This window comes from Maylandia zebra, linkage group LG10 (assembly GCF_041146795.1).
Source record: "Maylandia zebra isolate NMK-2024a linkage group LG10, Mzebra_GT3a, whole genome shotgun sequence".
NCBI classification, from domain to species: domain Eukaryota; kingdom Metazoa; phylum Chordata; class Actinopteri; order Cichliformes; family Cichlidae; genus Maylandia; species Maylandia zebra.
The window spans coordinates 16,144,174-16,162,518 of NC_135176.1; the positions used below are offsets into that span (position 1 = coordinate 16,144,174).

The window sequence follows — 18,345 nt, forward strand, 5'->3', positions numbered from 1 at the left end:
CAGTTTCATTTTACTTACAAGCAGAGCTACATTACGTGGGACATAAGATTACATCAAAGAAAGCACAGGCGCTGACGTCAGGAAAACATATCAAAACTAGTGCTGTCAAGAGATTAAAAAAAAATAGAGATTAATTAATTATGATTTTTAATTAATTGATCTAATTAATCTCTTTTTTAATCTCACCTAAAAATAGCTGAGGAAAGCCCTCAACTTATTGTGGCAGACCAAAAGACTGATATAACAAAGAAAGTGACTTTATAAAGTCATTTATTGTTTAACAAACGTTAAACAGATGCAACCATTTACATACTGTTGTATTCTTTTGTAAAATAAGTGGAAAAATAAATACAAATAAAATCAAATAAATTAAGTGCTGCAAGTTAGCACATCAGAGTTGCTCTTTTCTGAGCAATACAGCACTGAAATTCCTCTGCTTCAGATAATGAAAAATAAAACTGACATTGCAGTGCTGCAAGTTAGCACATCAAAGTATTCTTCCATCACAAAAAAAAGTGCTGAACATCAAGCAATCTATTCTAGTAGGCTACAAATGACACAGCAGCTATGCTGACCACATGTGTCTCATTTCTTCTTCCTCAGCCAGTCGCTAAGACACACCAGCCTGGTAACATTTTCTGGAAGCAAGGCTGCCCTTTTCTTTTGCACTATGTGGCCTGCAAGGCTAAAGAGTCTCTCACAGGGTACAGAGGTAGCTGGGGAGGCCAGGTACTTTTGTGCTAGGACTGACAGCTTTTCATAGACTCCTGAGTGAGCATACCACCACTGCAGGGGACAGTCATCAATACTGATGCTGGGTTCTGCTCTGTAGCGCTGCAGCTCTCCAGACTCAATTCCATCTTCTGAGTCAGAGTCAGACCCCAGAAGGAGTTCGCTCCTCCTCTTCTTCTGAGCTGGTCCATCATCCTCTGTGGAGGGCTGGAGACTATCTGCTCTTCTGGGCTCTGCTGCCTGGAGCATATTCTCCAGAATGGTCCACACCTGAATGAATGAATGAATGAATGAATGAATGAATGAATGATTGTGATTAAAACTAAGTGCTTTTTTTTTATTTTATTTAATCTTGTAAAGAACTTTGTGTTCCATATAATAAATAAAAGTTTGATTTGATAATGAATTGGACTCATTAGTCCAGCTTAACCTTATTGTCCTACCTGTTCCCTCTTTTCTCTTGGAAGACATTTCAAATCCTTAAACTGTGGATCCAATGCTGTGGCCACCTCGAACCATATCTCGTTGCCATTAGCTCGTCGTGCTGCCAGATCCTTCTGGAAGGCATTCTTGAACTTCACCACGTAGGCAGGATCATCATCAGTAATGTCCATGACACGGTACAGATGGCGAAAAGCAGGCAGCACTACAGAGCAAGAGACGTAGGCCTCACCACCCAGCAGCTCTGTCACATACCTGCAGAGGTGGAGAGGTTTGCTAAATAAACCTAGCTGGATTCATTTAAATCAAAGTGTAACTGATTTCCAATTTAATTGTCCTTAAAAGTTCCTTGTTATGTTCATTAATTTTGATTTTACACATGTAACAGTAGTTTATATAATTAAAATGGGAAGGTGTTTATTTGAACTTACTTGCATGGTTCAAGCAGGAGCTCCAGCCTCTGCAGTTTCGCCCACTCAGCTTCGGTTGGCAAGACCAACCTGTGGTTCTGTTGGTCCAACGTAGCCTGGACAGCCTCTCGGTTACATAGGAGGCGTGAGACCATTGCGAGAGTCGAGTTCCACCTGGTGGGTACATCCTGTATAAGTTGATCGCTCTTCTTTCCGAGTGCTACTTGTTGTTGGTTAAGTTCTGTGGTACTCGCAGGGCTTTGTTTAAAATGACCAACAATCTTGCGGCACTTTGCCAGTACACCGACAAAACCACTGCTATCGAGACATACCGTGATGGTCCTCTGGAGAATGTGAGCATTGCAGGCGATGTGCTCATATGGAAGTGCTCTCATAGCAGCCAGCATGTTTGCTGCGCTGTCTGTGCCAATGGTGGATATCTTGTTTTCAATACCCCAGTCATTTGCTACCTTGAGGAACTGTTCGGCGCATTTATCAGCAAAGTGCCTGGTTTCTGTTCTCATGACGGTCAGTGCAAATGAGTTGAGGTTCCACTCACTATCAATAAAGTGTCCAGTCACCCCAAAATAGCTGTGGTTGCCAGCTGAGGTCCAGTGATCTCCGGTTATAGCAACACAGTTGGGAGAATCCTCCGCCAAAATCTCAAGTTTGTTTTTCTTTTCGTCGTCGTACATTTTGCTGATTTTGGTCGTTACTGTAGTCCTGCACGGCGGCTTGTATGACGGGTCATTGGACGCAATTTGCAACACCTCTGTCAATCCTTCGTCCTCTACTATATTTATCGGCCTACAGTTCATCGCTATCCACTTGGCAATAACATTAGTCAGCCTGTCGGTCGCAGACTTGCTCATACGAGGGGTATTCTCTAGTTTTGTTTGGCGAAAAGCTTTGCTCTGGCTTGCTATATTGCTAACGTCTTCACTGCTAGCTGTTGCTGCACTCGCGGCTGGGTGCTTTGCGTTGAGGTGATAGGCCAAACTTGAGCTGCTTCGGTGGTAAGCAAACTCCTTCTTACACTCTAGGCAGACCACTTTACCTTTGTCAATGGTGCCGTCGGGGCGTTTATGAAATACAAATTTCCCGTTCATTGGGCCAACAACTCTCAGATGCGCCTCCATATCCACACTGTAAGCTAATCACCACTTCTCACCTTGACCTCACGACGTGACTCCACCCCCAACAAGTAAAGCACAAGGAGCCCAGCACATAAAAACGGATTTTATAACATAGCAACTCTCATACAAAATCAATGACGTCAAGAGATTAAAAATTAGATTAACGAGATTAAAAAAAATACCGCGCTAAATAGCATTGTAATTAATTAATCGCAATTAACGCGATAATTTGACACCCCTAATCAAAACTGCAGCTTTTGATTAAAGGCTCGAAAATAACGCAATCCCATACGGGCACGAGCATGTAAATCTCAATAAAAACACAAGCAATAAAAAAAATCTATGTAAACTGTACTATTCCTACAGTGTACATTTCTGAGAATCGCCTTAGCTAAGTAAGTTGCTACCGTATTCAAATGTTACTCTAAGGGACTTCAGTTTTACAAACATAATGCCTATGAGGTCAAAATGGTGGTACTAGGATTAAAGGCTTCCTCCCAAGCAAGCTAAACTATGATCACCTGTGTCGAGGAACTAATACAGTCTAAAGATATGGCTTCTTGTCGTTTAGAGGCTCAGAATTAGTGGTCAGTGCATTAAGGCAAAGGCTTAGGATCACCACTTAGTCCTGAACAGTAGGCTACCCCTTACCTCCTCAGTATAACTGTGGTTAACACTGCTTCATTAATACTACTGCGCCTAGAGAGTTCCCTCTCTCTTTCTCTTTCTCTCTCTTTTGTGTGTGCGTCTGTGCAAAGGCGGACACAGTCAGGTGACCAGGATTGGCGTGTGTGTCTGTGTGTGTGAGTCATCTGTTAAGGTTTGAATATTTGCCCCGCTTATGTCTCCATTCACCATTTTTGTCCCCTCTCTCCCACTATCCATCTCAGCTACAGAGTAGCATGATAATGTTGTTCTGAGGGTGCTTCTCAGAGGATTAGCAGAGATTAGCATTAGCTGGTCCATTTGAACTGGATACACATACAGCAGCATTTGCATGCGGGGAAAACGAGTCTAGGATTTTAGCCATAGTACGAATTTAGAGTGGAAGCTAAGGAAGCAGTAAGAAAAGAAGAAACTATACTTTCAAAAAAGGAATATTGCTAAACACGTTCAGTGTCTTGTAAAGCAAACAGTTACCATGAATAAATGGGTTTAATAGCAAAGCTGAGAGTTTGCATCAGAAACTGCTGGCTACCTGTGATTCATAGTTTTAATTGTTTGCCTGTGCATTTTGCATCCGGTGTAGTTCAGTCTCTGCAAATATAGAATTTATTTGGATGTGAAATGGTCAGAAAATGCGAGTGCAACGTATTAATCAAATGCTTGGATTGACAAATTTTCTGCTGAAGAGTGCCTCTATCATTGAAATGTCATAAAAACTAAAAATAAAAGACAACTGCCAGAATCCCAACGCACAAATGAAACCCAAATCCATCAAAACCAAATTCACTCCCCAGGTGGGGCTCCATTTAACATTCGAAACTGTCAGCAAGGCTCTGTGCAGCAACATAAAATTATTCAAACATAAAAATGCAGCACCAGGCTGCTAACTGATTAGATTACACTGTTTGAAAATTGTTTCAAGCACAGCATGTGTACATGTTTATATGTATATTAACATCACTCGCAAATGAGACCCACTAGATTCTAACTACGTGAGAATATTTACCAGCTTCAGTCAGTGGGAGCTTTTGACTGTATAAGAGATGGACGGGGTAATTGAGAGTTCTGTGAGCCAAACAATAATGAGGAAGATAAAGAAGGAATTGAGTTGACTGTGTTTGCCATTTCTCATGATAAGAGATGAGCAGAGCCGGGAAAGGGCTGCAAAAAAAGGGGACCGCTCTGCTTTCCAAAAGAATGCATCTGCTGTATGTCGAACTTGTCTGCTCGTTGTTTTTGCAAAGCACAATGCTTGCTCAACCCAACCGGAGCAAAGTGAGAGAAAAGCAAATAGCTTTAAGATAGGCGGTGAAATTACCCGTAATTGGAGACCATTTAAAAACATAATAACTTCTTTGTTTCCTCAGCAGGAGGTTCAGGGCTGGGGAAGCTTTTTGATTAGAACTGGAGATGAGTTAGCTATAAAACTACTGAGCCAAGCCTTACCCAGATTCATGCAGTGTGTGCGTGTGTGTGTCTGTGCATGTGCTTGAGTTCAGTCTGTCTGCCAAAATGCAAAAATTAATAACTGGATGAAGCAGGATTATTAGGGTCCAGCGATGGTTCGAAAGGGACCAATTGGAAATAAAAATAAATAAATCACCACACTAATTTCCACATGAGGCAGCAGGAACAAGCAAACAGGCTTGTAAAATCTCAGCGCTTCGATGCTAAACGCGAAGTTACGAAAAAATTTAAATGGAGCATGAAAATATGTATTAAAATCCAGCTGGAAACATGCCACAGCATCTTTAACAAAGATGTGTATGTGGTAGCAAATTGTCACCGTTCCACCGAGGAGGATAGTGGAAGTAAGCTTAGGGGTGTGTGCCACTTAGGATGGGGGGAATAATGTTGTGTAGCATATAATGGATTTGCATTGTGGCAAACAGAGACAGATGGCAGAGAGGGGTGCGTGTTTCTGTGTGCTACGTGTTTGCTAGCTTGGACACACACACACACATAAACACACACACTCGCAACACTGCGTAGCACAATGTGTGCAGAGAAGAAATCCCTAAGGCACATTATGTATGCTGCCGCTCGCTCACCCAAGCCAAGGGTCTCAGTTCATTTGGTTTTTAACTGTTATAAGTTGTCTCACTTGACTCCATCTTCCCTCCCCTGTACAACAGGCCTGGAGCAATTTCTACACACAGAGCGGCCAGAGTCTAAACTTAGAAGCCACATAAGATTTTGAAATACTCACAAGCTGGATCCATACTGCTATAAAAACGTATATGACACAGACCCCAGCTGATCTACAGATGTCATACAGTGCAGCCTGTGTATACACAGAGAGCCTATACGTGCATATATTCGAATGTCAACATTTACACATATCAAGAAGTGTACCAAGTGCAACGAAGAAAAGTCTTCTTCCAAATGCCCACTTTGCATCTTTTTACAATTGATGTGTGTGTGTGTGTTTTGTGTAATTGTGTGTCTGTAAACAGGTGTATGGGCTTATGGTGTAAAATCTTTTTAACCGGATGAAATTTCACACTTGTAGCTCTCAAAAGTAATCACTGAATTACAGCCTTTAAATATAATCTCCAGTTTCACACACATGCACACACACACACAGAAACCCATGCACACAAGTACACACAGTCCTCCACTTGTTCTCGGATCTAAAGTCCTGAAATAACAATTTGGTAAAAACTGAGTTAAGGTGATTTACGGTGAAAATACCGATTTGATCTGAGTCTGAGCCAACATCAGGAGAATAACTTTGCTACATTAGATGTGTTTATGAATGGTGATCATGCAAAAGGGTGCTTAATATCTCCCACAGACTAAATTAAGATGTGAGGAGACCCTCCAGCTGATGATTAGACAAGGGACTAGAAAGTGACTTCTGGCGATAAGACGAATACAAAAAACATACACACTCAAGTGCGCGCACACACAAATAGAGGCGCACATAGCGTCAATTAACATGAACATGTGTCTTTGGGGAATTATATTTCAATTAGCTTTAGCTTTCCTTTGAGACCATAATGGTAAAACAAGTGCATAGTTGTGCAATTGTGGATGTCGTAAATCCTGCTTTTCAATTAGTATCATGTAATACTTCCATATTGTTAATGTATATGCACAAGTTAAGCAGTTAAGGGCCAAATTGGTGTTTTGCAGAATATAAAAGAACCATTAAATTAAAATGAAGTATATGCACGGAAAGTTTTATGCAGCTGCCACTAACGCAGCTGCATTTTAACGCTGATTTAAAAGTAAATTATAGCAATGAGAAATGATAAAGTGCCGCCATCCATTAAAAAAAATGTAGAATCATCATTAGGAGGAAATGCAAAAAAGAATGCGAGCCATTTAAGGGGTTGCTTTATGAAACAGAAGCAGAGATTGTGAGTGCACCTGTGGGATTCTCCACGGATACGGGTTCATTTCCTGTTTCGACCAGACTATACAAGAAGACAAAAAAGAATTTAGAAAAACGCCTCAGATCTTTAGCCCTGAAGTTGCATCTCTCTCTCTCTCTCTACCCTATTGTGTTTTGGTCTGCTTCCAAAATGTTTCACCGTTTTTTCCTGTAAACTCTTCCTGACAACTCAGATTTGATGAAAACAAATATGTGTGCACGCGGACAGGGAAAGATGAATCTTTGCCACCAAAAGAGCAGCAATAAAGTGGGAAAAAAAGCCAAGATTTTGAAGCTGCATCCCACGTTGGGTCAATATTATCAGAGCAAATGCAGACCATGAAAACAAGAGATTTGGCAGGTTTTGTTTTTGGTTTTTTTCCTCCACACTGCCGGGTTTTTGTTTTTACATTTGTACATGTTTATTTACTGTATACAGAAAATATAGCTCTGTGAGTATCTTTCTGTACATAATATGGGCTAACTTTGCTGGCCAAATTATTTTGTCTGTTAGGAACAGAGTCCACAAACAAATAACACCGTCGGGGCACGGCAAGGAAATCACTCTTACACTCTTACACTGACTCTGGCCCTCTGTGAATTGTGGGAAAAGAAGCTGTCAGATGAAAGAGCACATGGAATAAAATATAAAGAACTTATCAAGGCTCAGAGTTCTCAGACAGGAAACCCTATGATAACCTGAAGAGCACAGTAGGTTAAACTGAAAGCACATCAAATCAGCCCATTCGATTCTGTAAGGTCTTTGTATGTGTGTGAGATTAAGAAAGAAAATAAAGAAGCAGAAAACAATGCAGCTATCTTTAGTTTTCTTTCATTTCTCCTTTACTTTTCACTCTGAATGTTCTTGTACTGTTTTGAGCAAAAGTGAAAAGACACTGTCCCTGCAACACTCTCTGTGGGGAGAGCTTTAATCCAAAAGGTGATTGTGTTTGTGTCTCTTTATTCCATAGTGTTTGAGATTAGTAACACATGGTTTGTCAAAGACTGGAGCTTCAGATTAGCTACTCGCTAATCCTTTGGAATTCACTGCTAATACAGACATCACATATGCAAGCATGCGTACACACAGACACACTAACACCCAATAACGCTGTCTGTCTCCTTCCCGATGGGTGCGCGTGTGATTAATTTTCAGGGTGAGATGATATCTGCTCTCTGTAGTCAGACTCAAACTAAAAGCAGCTAAACACAGAGGTCTGCCTAAAAGATGGAATGAAACGGCTAGCCTTAAGTACCTTCATGAGAATGACGCATCATACTGAATCAGTGCTGTGGTCAGAGCAGGCTGATGAACGTCATACATTGACACAAGCACTTTAGTTCATCTTCTTACTTGTACACATAAAAAGCAGCATTTTAACTTTGAAGAAAAGCCCCATCAGCTGATATGTTAGCTGAGCTCGCACACTTATTTCTCCTACCGGGAGGTCTATTTAGGGTGCAAACTTGCTGTCTGCTGATGCCGCTGCTGCAGCCAAATCCACCTGTGGGCTTGTATTTTCACCATTCTCCACGGAAAGCTGCATTTGATCTCTCCCTTCTCACGCTTTGGGCTGCCTTTAAATTACACTTTGCTTAAGAGATACGAAACACAGCCCTGACACCAAAATACAAATCTACATTTATTCTACACGGATTCACTACAAAGATGTTTATTTGTGAGGGAAAAGGTTTGTTTGGCACTTTCTGTGTTTCAGTTCTCTAACAGCATCATGAGCATATGAATCTACTCGAAAACGTCTGTCAACAGGGTTAATCTAATATACTATTTATTAAAATTAAAATACCACTTATACTACTTCTAAATATGACGTGCTCTTGAACTTCTGCCTGGCAGCATAACTGCAAAGGTTTTTTTTTTTTTAAACATTTACACTTGAAATGTGCAGTGATTAAAAAGACCACAGTATCAGACAGAAAATCATTCAAGACTATTTCTATATTTCAGGTGATAGTCAGCAGGATTTGTAAAACCCTGCATTATAGAATTCAACAAGCTGCGTGTCTGCTTTAAAGCTATTTGATTTGTGCGTTTACCTGCAAAATGGGTCGACCTGGAAGCATTGAACGTACATAAAAAACATCAGCACATATGTCACTGTGTTTAGACATGCAATGAAAGGTAAATGGCATTTATACACCGCTTTTCTAGCTGCATTAAAAGCACATCATACATAAGCCACATTTAATACTTTCTCATTCATATCAATACATTTAATAAATACAGCGCTTTCTACTTCACAAACACACAGACACACACTAAGGTTTGAGGTGCGGCATCTTGCCCAAGGACACTTAAAATCACAGACACTCTGTTCTACCTTTGGAACCACAGCCAGCCCATCCTACAGGCAAGATGAGTCATGCCACCACTTCATATCTGGAGATACTTAGCAATGGGCACATACCAATTTGGCAATGTTTTCTGCAGTTTTCATCATGACAGAAAGAATTCCACGACTTAAAAAAAAAAATCAGTTCATTTTATTTTTGGAATTTTGAGTTGAATTTCAGCTTGATATGTCCTCTATATAACAAACACTTCTGAAGTTGTGTGGTTTAACAATGACACTCCGTCTGCCTGGCATTGGTGTCTCTGCTGCGTCACTCGGTGTGGGTGCATCCTATTTTGCAGGCTCATATAAATGCCTCAGAGATTTCCACAGACTGCTTTAGTAACTGAGCTATTGGCTAGCACTCTACACACTGGAGGACATTTGCATAAAAACATTTTATTTCGCCCATGTGTCTTACTACATGTGTTTTTGCCACCTCTGAATCTCTGCCATCTGCGACAACATGTGTATTAAGCTTAACAATGCTTGGCCTCCTGCCTCTTCTTGCCTCATTTTATCCCTGTGTTTAAATACAGCAAAAGAGTCTCTGTATTTAACTTATCATAGCTTTGTATTCCCAAGCAAAACCTGTCCACATGCACTGGTTTAGTGATATGGAAACAGTTGGAACAGGTGGCAGGATCACAATGTTTTTGCTTTTTTTTTTCTTCTGGAGCAGTTCTGGAGTGACACATCTCTGCTCTGCCATGAAGAGCGGAAGAGCGTGTAAGCTCTGAATCTTACTATGTTCCCCTCCAGCCTCCTCCTCCTTTCTGTTTTAACTTTTTTAACACCTGGACTAACAAAAGACTGGCTTTGATCATGGGAAATCCCTTGGCAGAGCAGCAATGAATCCACAGTGGAGCTCCAAGTGTGTGTGTGTACTATGCAATGCACATAGTGCCAGTGTTGCTAGACTGAGTGTTCTCAGTACCGGAGCTTTATAGCCCGGGTAAAAGGTACCGGAGTACACCACATGCGGTTTGCGTCAAAGCACGACCGTGAAAACACACGCACGCACACAGAAGTGGGAGGGAAAGTGCAAGTGAGCACGAAAGACAGAAATCTTGTTTTTCCCGTGTAATCAGTGGCTCTGTAAACACACACACACACACACACACACAAGGCTGCTTGTTATCAGAAGCTTTCCCACGCTGCTGTGGTACAAAGCTCCACACCAGGATGGGAGGATGAAGAGAGGGAGGGATGGACGGAAGTACAGAGGGATGGAGGGTCAGTCTTCAGCAGCTTAGACTCACTGCAGGGATAAACACATCCCTCAGCGGGGGTCTGTATTTAGGGTAGCAAGATCAGAGTTCAAAACAGACAGACTGCCAGGCAGGCAAAGCGACAAGGAACAGACAGAGCAGCAAAGATAAACTAGCATCCAAACAGCAAACAACAACCAGCGCACATATCACACACTTTAGTTGAGGAGATTGCACATTCCTCCTCCACACCTCTGCTCCCACATTACTCTTACATCAACTCCTCTATTCTAGAACATCTCCCTGTTTCTCTGTCACTCGCTGCCTCTATCTCCCCTCGCCTGCTGCTCAGCCCTGAGCGCTTACGTAAGAGACCCATTTGCATAACAGGCTGTTTTCTCTGGCTACGGCATGGGCACATGAAACACACAGAATAATATGCTAACAACTCGGGCTGTTGGTAAACAACGACCTCCATCACAACATTTCGCGTTCGCACTATATGTGGCGCAGGTCTCGTCGGTGACAGAAATTTAGAGTCTCGGGATCTCTTGATGCCAGCTGGCTTGAGGCCAGAGGGGCTGAAACAGCTGTCATTTACGGAGCGCGCGGATATGTCTTCGGCTTGATAGACTTCATTCAGGTGGAGGCTGAACTGCCTGCTGTGTGAAACCTATGCAATAATAGGCCTTGCACCTAGAGATGACTGTTCAAATCAAGCAGCCTAGCATTATCCTCTTCAGGGTTAGGACGAGAGGGAAAGAGCCTCATGTGAGTGTGTGTGTGTGGTGGGGAGCCACACATGCAACGAGCTCTGCTGTTGGCGGAATGCTTATGGCTTTGCTAAGGCCTCTTCAAACATAAGCTATAAACATAGGGCACGCATTTATAGGAATATATGCAAACACACATACCCATAATCGAATGCACACATACTCACAGAGCATGCCAGCCTTAAGAGAATGAGCAGGAAAAAGAAAGGCTCTGGAACATCAGTAAATCCTGCAATGGAAGCTGTCAGATATACCCTGAGATACCTTATTACAAAGCCATTCATTAAGTCAAGAATTGCTCTAATCATGCGGTTATTAAGAAAGGACTGCTCTCTCTCATTTCGCTCTTATGCACACACACACACGTGCACTTCAAAGAGACAACAACAAATGATCAAGGGAATCAAGCACAAATGCTCTCTTATTTGAGATTTCTCTTTTTCCTCAAGTCAAGATGTCGCTAATTTTGCCTTTCATGTTGATACATTTGCCACGCAGTTCTTTAAATACATCATGATATCATTTGAAACGGGGGGTGAAGCGGACTAAAAGGTTTGTGTGGCAAACGTGGCCCTGCTGAGAGACTAACAGTTGTGTCAAAGTAAATTCATCCCCTCTCCTGCCGGTCCATTCCAGAATCTCAAGAACCTCTTTTACTTTGTACATAAATAGGAATACTATAATGTCAATTTGGATGCCTAAAGGGCTGAACACCATCCAGCGCTTAATATAGAGGTTACGGAGAATTTATGTAAAAATGATGCTGAAATGTACAGTAGAATTTGCATCAGGTTTTCAGTGGTTTCAGTATAATGTGTATTCTGAAAATCAGAGTCTAAAATACCACAACAGCACATTTTCTTTTTTTTTCTTTTATATACATTCCAAACCGACAAACGTTTAATAATCATAATATCAAAGATGGCATTTGCCATCTGATCTATGGACATTTATGTGTGTCTCCATTTAAAAGAAGTTAACATGTCAAAACAAAAACTGAAAAATTACCACTTTGTTGGGATTCTAGTCTTTGCCAATGTTGCATTCCTAGTAAAAGCAGTTGACCTTGACCCCCAATGTCACCTTACTCATGTTTACAGTTGGATTATCTGATGCCTAAACACAGCTGCAAGCTGTTTATAGTCGTCAAAAATAAATAAGAAGGTTGAAATAACAGAATATTTTGAAATCACACACCTTTAAGACTCAACTGAAATCGGAAATTAGTTGTACAGTATATTTTATACTAGCACTGTGAGGCTTAATCTGAGTGAAGGACATTAAGATTATGAGCAATCATTTCGGAATGAAAACTTTTGAGAATTTAACACAAAAACTCTGCCAATCCCATATCAACCCATGTACGTGTGGTCGTCAATCCAGGCTTCCTTAAATCGTTACTTACGCACAAGCCGCCCGAGCTGACCGTACGCAAAAACGCAGATATCTCTACAGAGCAGACTAAACATAAGTCTCGATCATGAATTAAAACAGGGAAATGCACTCAGCAAACAAAAAGCTCCGCATGTCAAAGAGCTTCTAAAGCTGCCTTAACGAGCAGTGCCAAACTGTTCGGTGCGCAAAAAGCTGCCAGTGTCTCCGGCACTCATTTAAGTGCTGCAAGTCAAAAACAACCGCGGGGGACGGTTATTGTGATCATTTTGAGGTGTGTCTTTTTTTTTGGACAACCAATCACGCACAGGACACAACATCAACATCATAAAGACACAGATGCGACAGACTTTAGGCTTTCGCGCTTGGGTTGAGGACCCGTGCCCAGTGCATACATTTATGAAAACAGGATATTATAGCCAACCTGGCTGTTATAGGGCACGCTTTCTTCTCTAGCTGCCTCGCGTTTTCAGACAAACGCGCATCCATTCAACACACGTATACAGTATACGCGCAGGCACAGAGACACGTATAGCACATGTGAATGAGAAGCTCTATCTGTGAGTGTGTGTGTGTGTGTGTGTGTGTGTGTAACGGAGAGGGTTTATCCTGCCCTGCTGTTGGCCTGGAACATGCGCGTATACACATCACGCACATAGACAACTCACGCACGTACGCACCACCCGTCCCAGGCTCACCTTTAAGAAGAATCCCATAAATAGTGTAGAGGGTGAAAATCAAATGACTCTTGAGTTTCATCCTGTCTTCCCCTTGTCTTGCTCCCGTCTTTCCGCGCTTATTTCTCCTCTCCAATTCTGGATCTGTAACCGGACGGCTTTGTCAGCTTATCCAGGTAGACTTGGGAGTGTGCCTTTTGTGCGTCTCTTGGAGACGGGGAACGGGGTTAATGCAAACCGACTTCCCGACCCGCAATCTGTCTTGCTTTGGAATACGTAAAAAGTCTCGGTCATCAAAAACAATATTTTGGGTGTTCTTTCACAAATGCACCGCCAGTAAGGTGTAGAGTTAGTTTCCGGTCCTCTGAACAGGAACCGAAAACCTCAGGAACCAAGAAGAGTTGTCCTCCGGTAACAGGATGAATGCCGTTGCCTTACTACTGTCTGCCCCGCTCTTGGTCTGCTGTGGCGTCCACAGCGAAGGGAACACGAGTGGATTGTTTGAGTCCCGCCCACACGGTTCTGACTGACATGAAAGGTGAACCAATCAGAACGACCCGCGGGGGAGGGAAGCTGGAGGGGAGAGCGTCTGTGCGTTTGCGTGTGCCATGCGCGTGCGCGATGCATACTGCAAGAAATATCGCTTTCAACAAGGTTTTAGACATTCACTGTTAAAATATGATTCAGTCTCAGCAGAAGGAAGGTCAGTGAGATGAGTTAATCCCCCTCCCCCCCGCACAGGAAAGTGGACAAAGCTTGTCGAGTCAGTGATACTAATCTTTGCAAATGTCTGAAGGCAGCTGTTTCGTGGTAACCTGGAATGTTCTCGCTCAGTAGCAGAATTCTTTTTTGTGCGTGTGTGTTTTATTATATGAACAATAAAAAGAGTTAGATAACCCATATGCAAGTATGCTGTCACGCACCACTCTATAAACATACGTTTGAAAATTGTGCACCTCTGCAGTTGCGCCTCTTATAAGTAAAACGAATACACTGCATGAGTGATGATGACCAATACAGTTTGAATAATAAAGCTGGGACGAAGGCAGCATAAGGGGCGGAAACACTGGGAAATTCGTAAATTAATTCTTATTTAAATTTCCCTGTAAATCTGAATCAGCCACTGCAGAACTGGTAAAACGATTCAGCTGTTTGAGTGGGATCTGTGATTTCAGCCTCTGAAGTGTGGCGTGAAATGCATTGTTTCCGGGATGCTGCTACTGGGCACTGCCTAATCGACACAGACCGATCATTTTTTACAGTGTACTCGTGGAATGGACTCTGAATTCAAAACACAGAAGGTGCGTGTTGACACGCTCCTGAGCGTGAGCTGCCCTCCTGCATGAACTGGGTAACTCACGTACACGTTTCATCTCTTTCCGCGTGGTTGATGGTGATGATCAAGGTTAGAGAACTGTGAAGTATTAGGGTTGACAAATACCCGAGCTTTGAAGATTGTCTTGCAGGGGACAATCTGGCGGATGGTGAGGTTAAGTGGGATGTGAGGGGACAAGGCAGCATGTAGGTATGAGGGACACAGATAGAAAAAGCAGTTAAGAATGAAGCAGGAAAAGAAAGAGCAGGTCCCACAATACGAGGGCATGGTGAGACTGACATGTCGGGACTGAGGACTCATGGCTGAGGTATGTGATCATGTATGATCGTCACATTTTAATGTAGTTTTGTATGTTGAAAGGGTGGTCTGAGAAACTGAATTTGGATGGTTAGGTCACAATCATACTGTCTGTCTATAAGTAACACAGAAATTAATTAGGATTGTTTATCACTTAACAGACTTTTGTGTACTGGTAGGACCATATGACGTATCTATTGCCCTTTAGGTTCTGTGCTTCAGCAGATACCTCTTGGAGTGGTGTTTACTTTTAAAGAAATAGTATTTTAATTTCTATATGGTCATTGTGTTTATTTGTTTTAAACATACAAGAAGTTTGTAGTGCAGGAAAAAAAGTACCTCATACAATTTTGAGTGTAATTTTGTTATTATTATTTTTTATTCACATGGCCATAGTACATATGTAGCACTCGTTTCATTTTTCCGTAAAATTTGTTTAAATGTGTTAAATATCAAGTGAAAAAAGTTTGTAATCACAAGTTTATTTTGTTTTACAATAAAAAGAAAATAAACAGACAAACAAAGACATTGCTGGAACATTGTATATGTTTTCATATTGTTATTTCATCAGTTATAACCTGTTACTGTAATGTACGAAAGAAATTCATAACATCCCATGCCTATATGTTCTTGTCAGTCTAAAAACGTATTATCTAGTTTTATATAGCATTATTATCACTTTTTTATCACTTTATCAATTATCAATCTAGTAACCTTAAAGGAGAGCTTGAATATACCATGATATTTTAAATATTTATATGCTACTTTCTATATGTTGACAATATGTACTTGTAGTTATAAGGTTTTATGTCAGTTTTTGACCACGAAATTATTACATTGGCCTTGAAGACCTTGATGGATGTAAGCCAAATTTTAATTAATCTAATCACATGACCCCACTCTCTACCCCTACAAAGTTTTATCAGAATTCAGTGAAAGCTTTTCGAGCTATTGAGTTTACAGACGTAATGATAAAACACACACAAGCACCATTACAAACATGACCCCCTTGGCAAAGGTAATAAAAAACGATGGTACCAAACAGAGGGTTTGATTTAATGTGTAACTAGCTATATGTAAGACAGCTTTTTGGCCAATTTGCAAGTATTCAAAACTTACTCAACACATTGTAGTAATAGTAAAATGTATTTCTTAGGCAGCTGTTGCTGATGATTAACTGGGGCTTTATTTAGATTAAGGTGGAGCTGTTGGCTGACAACAAGTAAAAATGCAAGCAAAGATAATATTAATAAGAAAAGCTAGAAATAAATGCGAGATATCAAAAATAGTGTAAAACTAACAGGTTGAAAATGAGGTCGCTAGAAATCTAAGTCTGTGACATGGGAGACATAAGAAGACAGATCTGGTGTATAAGCAGAAAACTGTTTGCAAGGCAAAAACTAAACAAAGTGCAGCTTGATGATATTAATAAATCAGAAGTAGTCACTGTGTCCTTCTACAAAGCACCACACATGGTGATTTTGTTTGAGTTCATCTGTATCTGGCTGATTAGTTTTAAAAGTCTTAAAGTGCAAACACCCTGTCTCATATACTTTCTGTATGGAGAAAGCTGAAGCTTGGTACTTTCATTTGGTATCACTTATTTCACCCTGACAGTGCTGAAACACAGAGCCTGCTGGACTGTATATGGAAATTAATTGAACCTGCTGAGCAACTCGAGGAGTTCTCATTTTGAGAAAAGGCTACCGACTGCTTTGTTATTCCATATGAAGATACGAAGAACATTGAAACGAGCAAGTCTTTTAAAATGCCATGGAAACGTGAAGCACTTTGAGCATATTACCACTTGGCTATATGGCCACTGTGAAACTATCAAAAGAATGTAATGGATAAAGTGCACAAAACAACACTGATCTCTACACATAAATCAATTTCAAGCATCATAAAACTAATCATAGAATAGAAACCAGAAGCTCTGCAATCAAACGTGTGATGCAGCAGCTATTAGGGAGTTGCTGTTATGATAGTGCATATGGTGTGATTGCAAAACAAAATTAGTTATGGAACAAATGTTTTATGTAATAATTTGTCAGTCACATACTTTGAAACAGTATGCCAATTTTTTTCATGACACAGTTCTGAGGTAAAGGCACAGTGCTGCTCCCTTAGATTGCATCTTTAGCTTGATTATAAATGTGCCCTATGCATTATTTATAAAATTAGCTTTGCTTATTCAAAGTTGCCTTTTCATACTAATAACAACTCAGCATAATTTCAATCACACATCTAAAGCTGCATAGCAGGAAGTGTTATCTGCTAACAGACAAGACGAGGTAAACTCTGCAAGTGCTACATGACAATCCATCTCTATTGCTGAATTCTTTTCATTATTTGGGGCGAATGGTGTGCACATGTATGACAAATTTGCAGTAATTTAAAAATGACATCAAATTTTGATTTCAAACTTGTTCTATGCTTTACTGATAATCAGTATCAGAGCTGAGATGGCTAAAAATGACCTTAAATGTTATTCTGCTGTAAGCTTTCTTTCAAGACAGCTTTTGCTTGCCTGCACACACACAAACACGCGCACACTGCACCCCTTATTTACTGTAAAATATTTCAATCAGCTTGTGAAAAATGTTCTACGAGCAAATTGGACTTGACTTGGCCTGCTGATCTTCTTTTGGGTCAGTCCACTTTAAGAGGAGCTGCTGCACACCTGGTAATGGCTCATTTCACACTCTCAGAATTGGTGTGTGTCATCACTAGAGGCATAGCAAAGAAACCAGGGGGGTCTCCTCTAAAAAGCATTTGGATCCAGGAGAGTGGCTAGTCAGTGAACTGATAGAAACAGCACATTCAAGTTTCCGCCTCACCTGGGATTGTCTCAGCGCTCCAGATGGCAGATAGACCACTCTCTCTCTCCTTCCTCTCTTTCTCTCTCACTCTCTCTCCCTCTCTCTGTCACACACACACACACACACACACACACACACACACACACACACACACACACACACACACACACACACACACACACACACACACACATTGCCATTAGTGCACACCCTCCTCTCAGAGTTTCAAGTCACAACCACCTGCTCCTGGCTGAGACTATTGTTCACTGGTCCACCTAATGTAGGCTGACACATGTTGCCAAGCTAGCTGAGGGCCTAGCACTTTGGCTTGGATGGAACAAGGCGGGGCACCACATAAATCACCTCACCTTTTATATTGAAATTTTCTTTCAGCCATGTGTCCGTGTGCCTGCATATTCAAATGAATGACCTACTTTGTCAAAGCCACTCACAATAACAAAACTGAAATAAATAAGTAAGTAAATCCGGAAAACAAACTAAACAATTCCACATCCTTGACAGAAAACTGGATGTTTACCATAAATAGAAATGACATGTAAATGTATGCATATTTACTGATGAATAATAAACTCAGTTTTTCACTTTAGTTGCAAAACTCAATTAAAACACAGAGATGCAGCTACTCTTGGTAAGTTTTGAAAATTACATGTTGTGTTTTCTTGATACTCTTTGGACTCGTGATGTGACATCTGGAACTG

The 18,345-nt window shown here is 41.1% G+C and overlaps 2 protein-coding genes across 3 annotated transcripts in view; both read right to left on the bottom strand.

Annotated features, from left to right (window-relative positions):
• Positions 1–13,645, bottom strand: part of cadm2a (cell adhesion molecule 2a) — a 221,229-nt gene extending 207,584 nt beyond the window's left edge. For both annotated transcript variants that reach the window (XM_004550019.4, XM_004550020.4), the window contains exon 1: positions 13,193–13,645. In XM_004550019.4, the coding sequence (XP_004550076.1) occupies positions 13,193–13,253 (61 nt within the window). In that variant the 5' untranslated portion in view covers positions 13,254–13,645. The remainder of the gene's footprint in view (positions 1–13,192) is intronic.
• LOC143420837 (E3 SUMO-protein ligase ZBED1-like) lies at positions 254–13,186 on the bottom strand. Its single transcript, XM_076889178.1, has 3 exons — positions 1,605–13,186; positions 1,176–1,428; positions 254–1,002 (listed from the first exon to the last, which is right to left on the bottom strand). Exons 1-3 carry the CDS (start codon positions 2,720–2,722, stop codon positions 586–588), a joined length of 1,788 nt encoding a protein of 595 aa, XP_076745293.1. The 5' UTR covers positions 2,723–13,186; the 3' UTR covers positions 254–585.
• Positions 13,646–18,345: the final 4,700 nt, after the last annotated feature.

Excerpts from the sequence above, each read along its gene's own strand:
- LOC143420837 (XM_076889178.1), bottom strand. The coding sequence starts at position 2,722 with ATGGAGGCGCATCTGAGAGTTGTTGGCCCAATGAACGGGAAATTTGTA. Across the intron at positions 1,429-1,604 it reads CTCCTGCTTGAACCATGCAA|GTATGTGACAGAGCTGCTGG; the intron begins GTAAGTTCAAAT and ends CCACCTCTGCAG. Across the intron at positions 1,003-1,175 it reads CAAGAGAAAAGAGGGAACAG|GTGTGGACCATTCTGGAGAA; the intron begins GTAGGACAATAA and ends TCATTCATTCAG.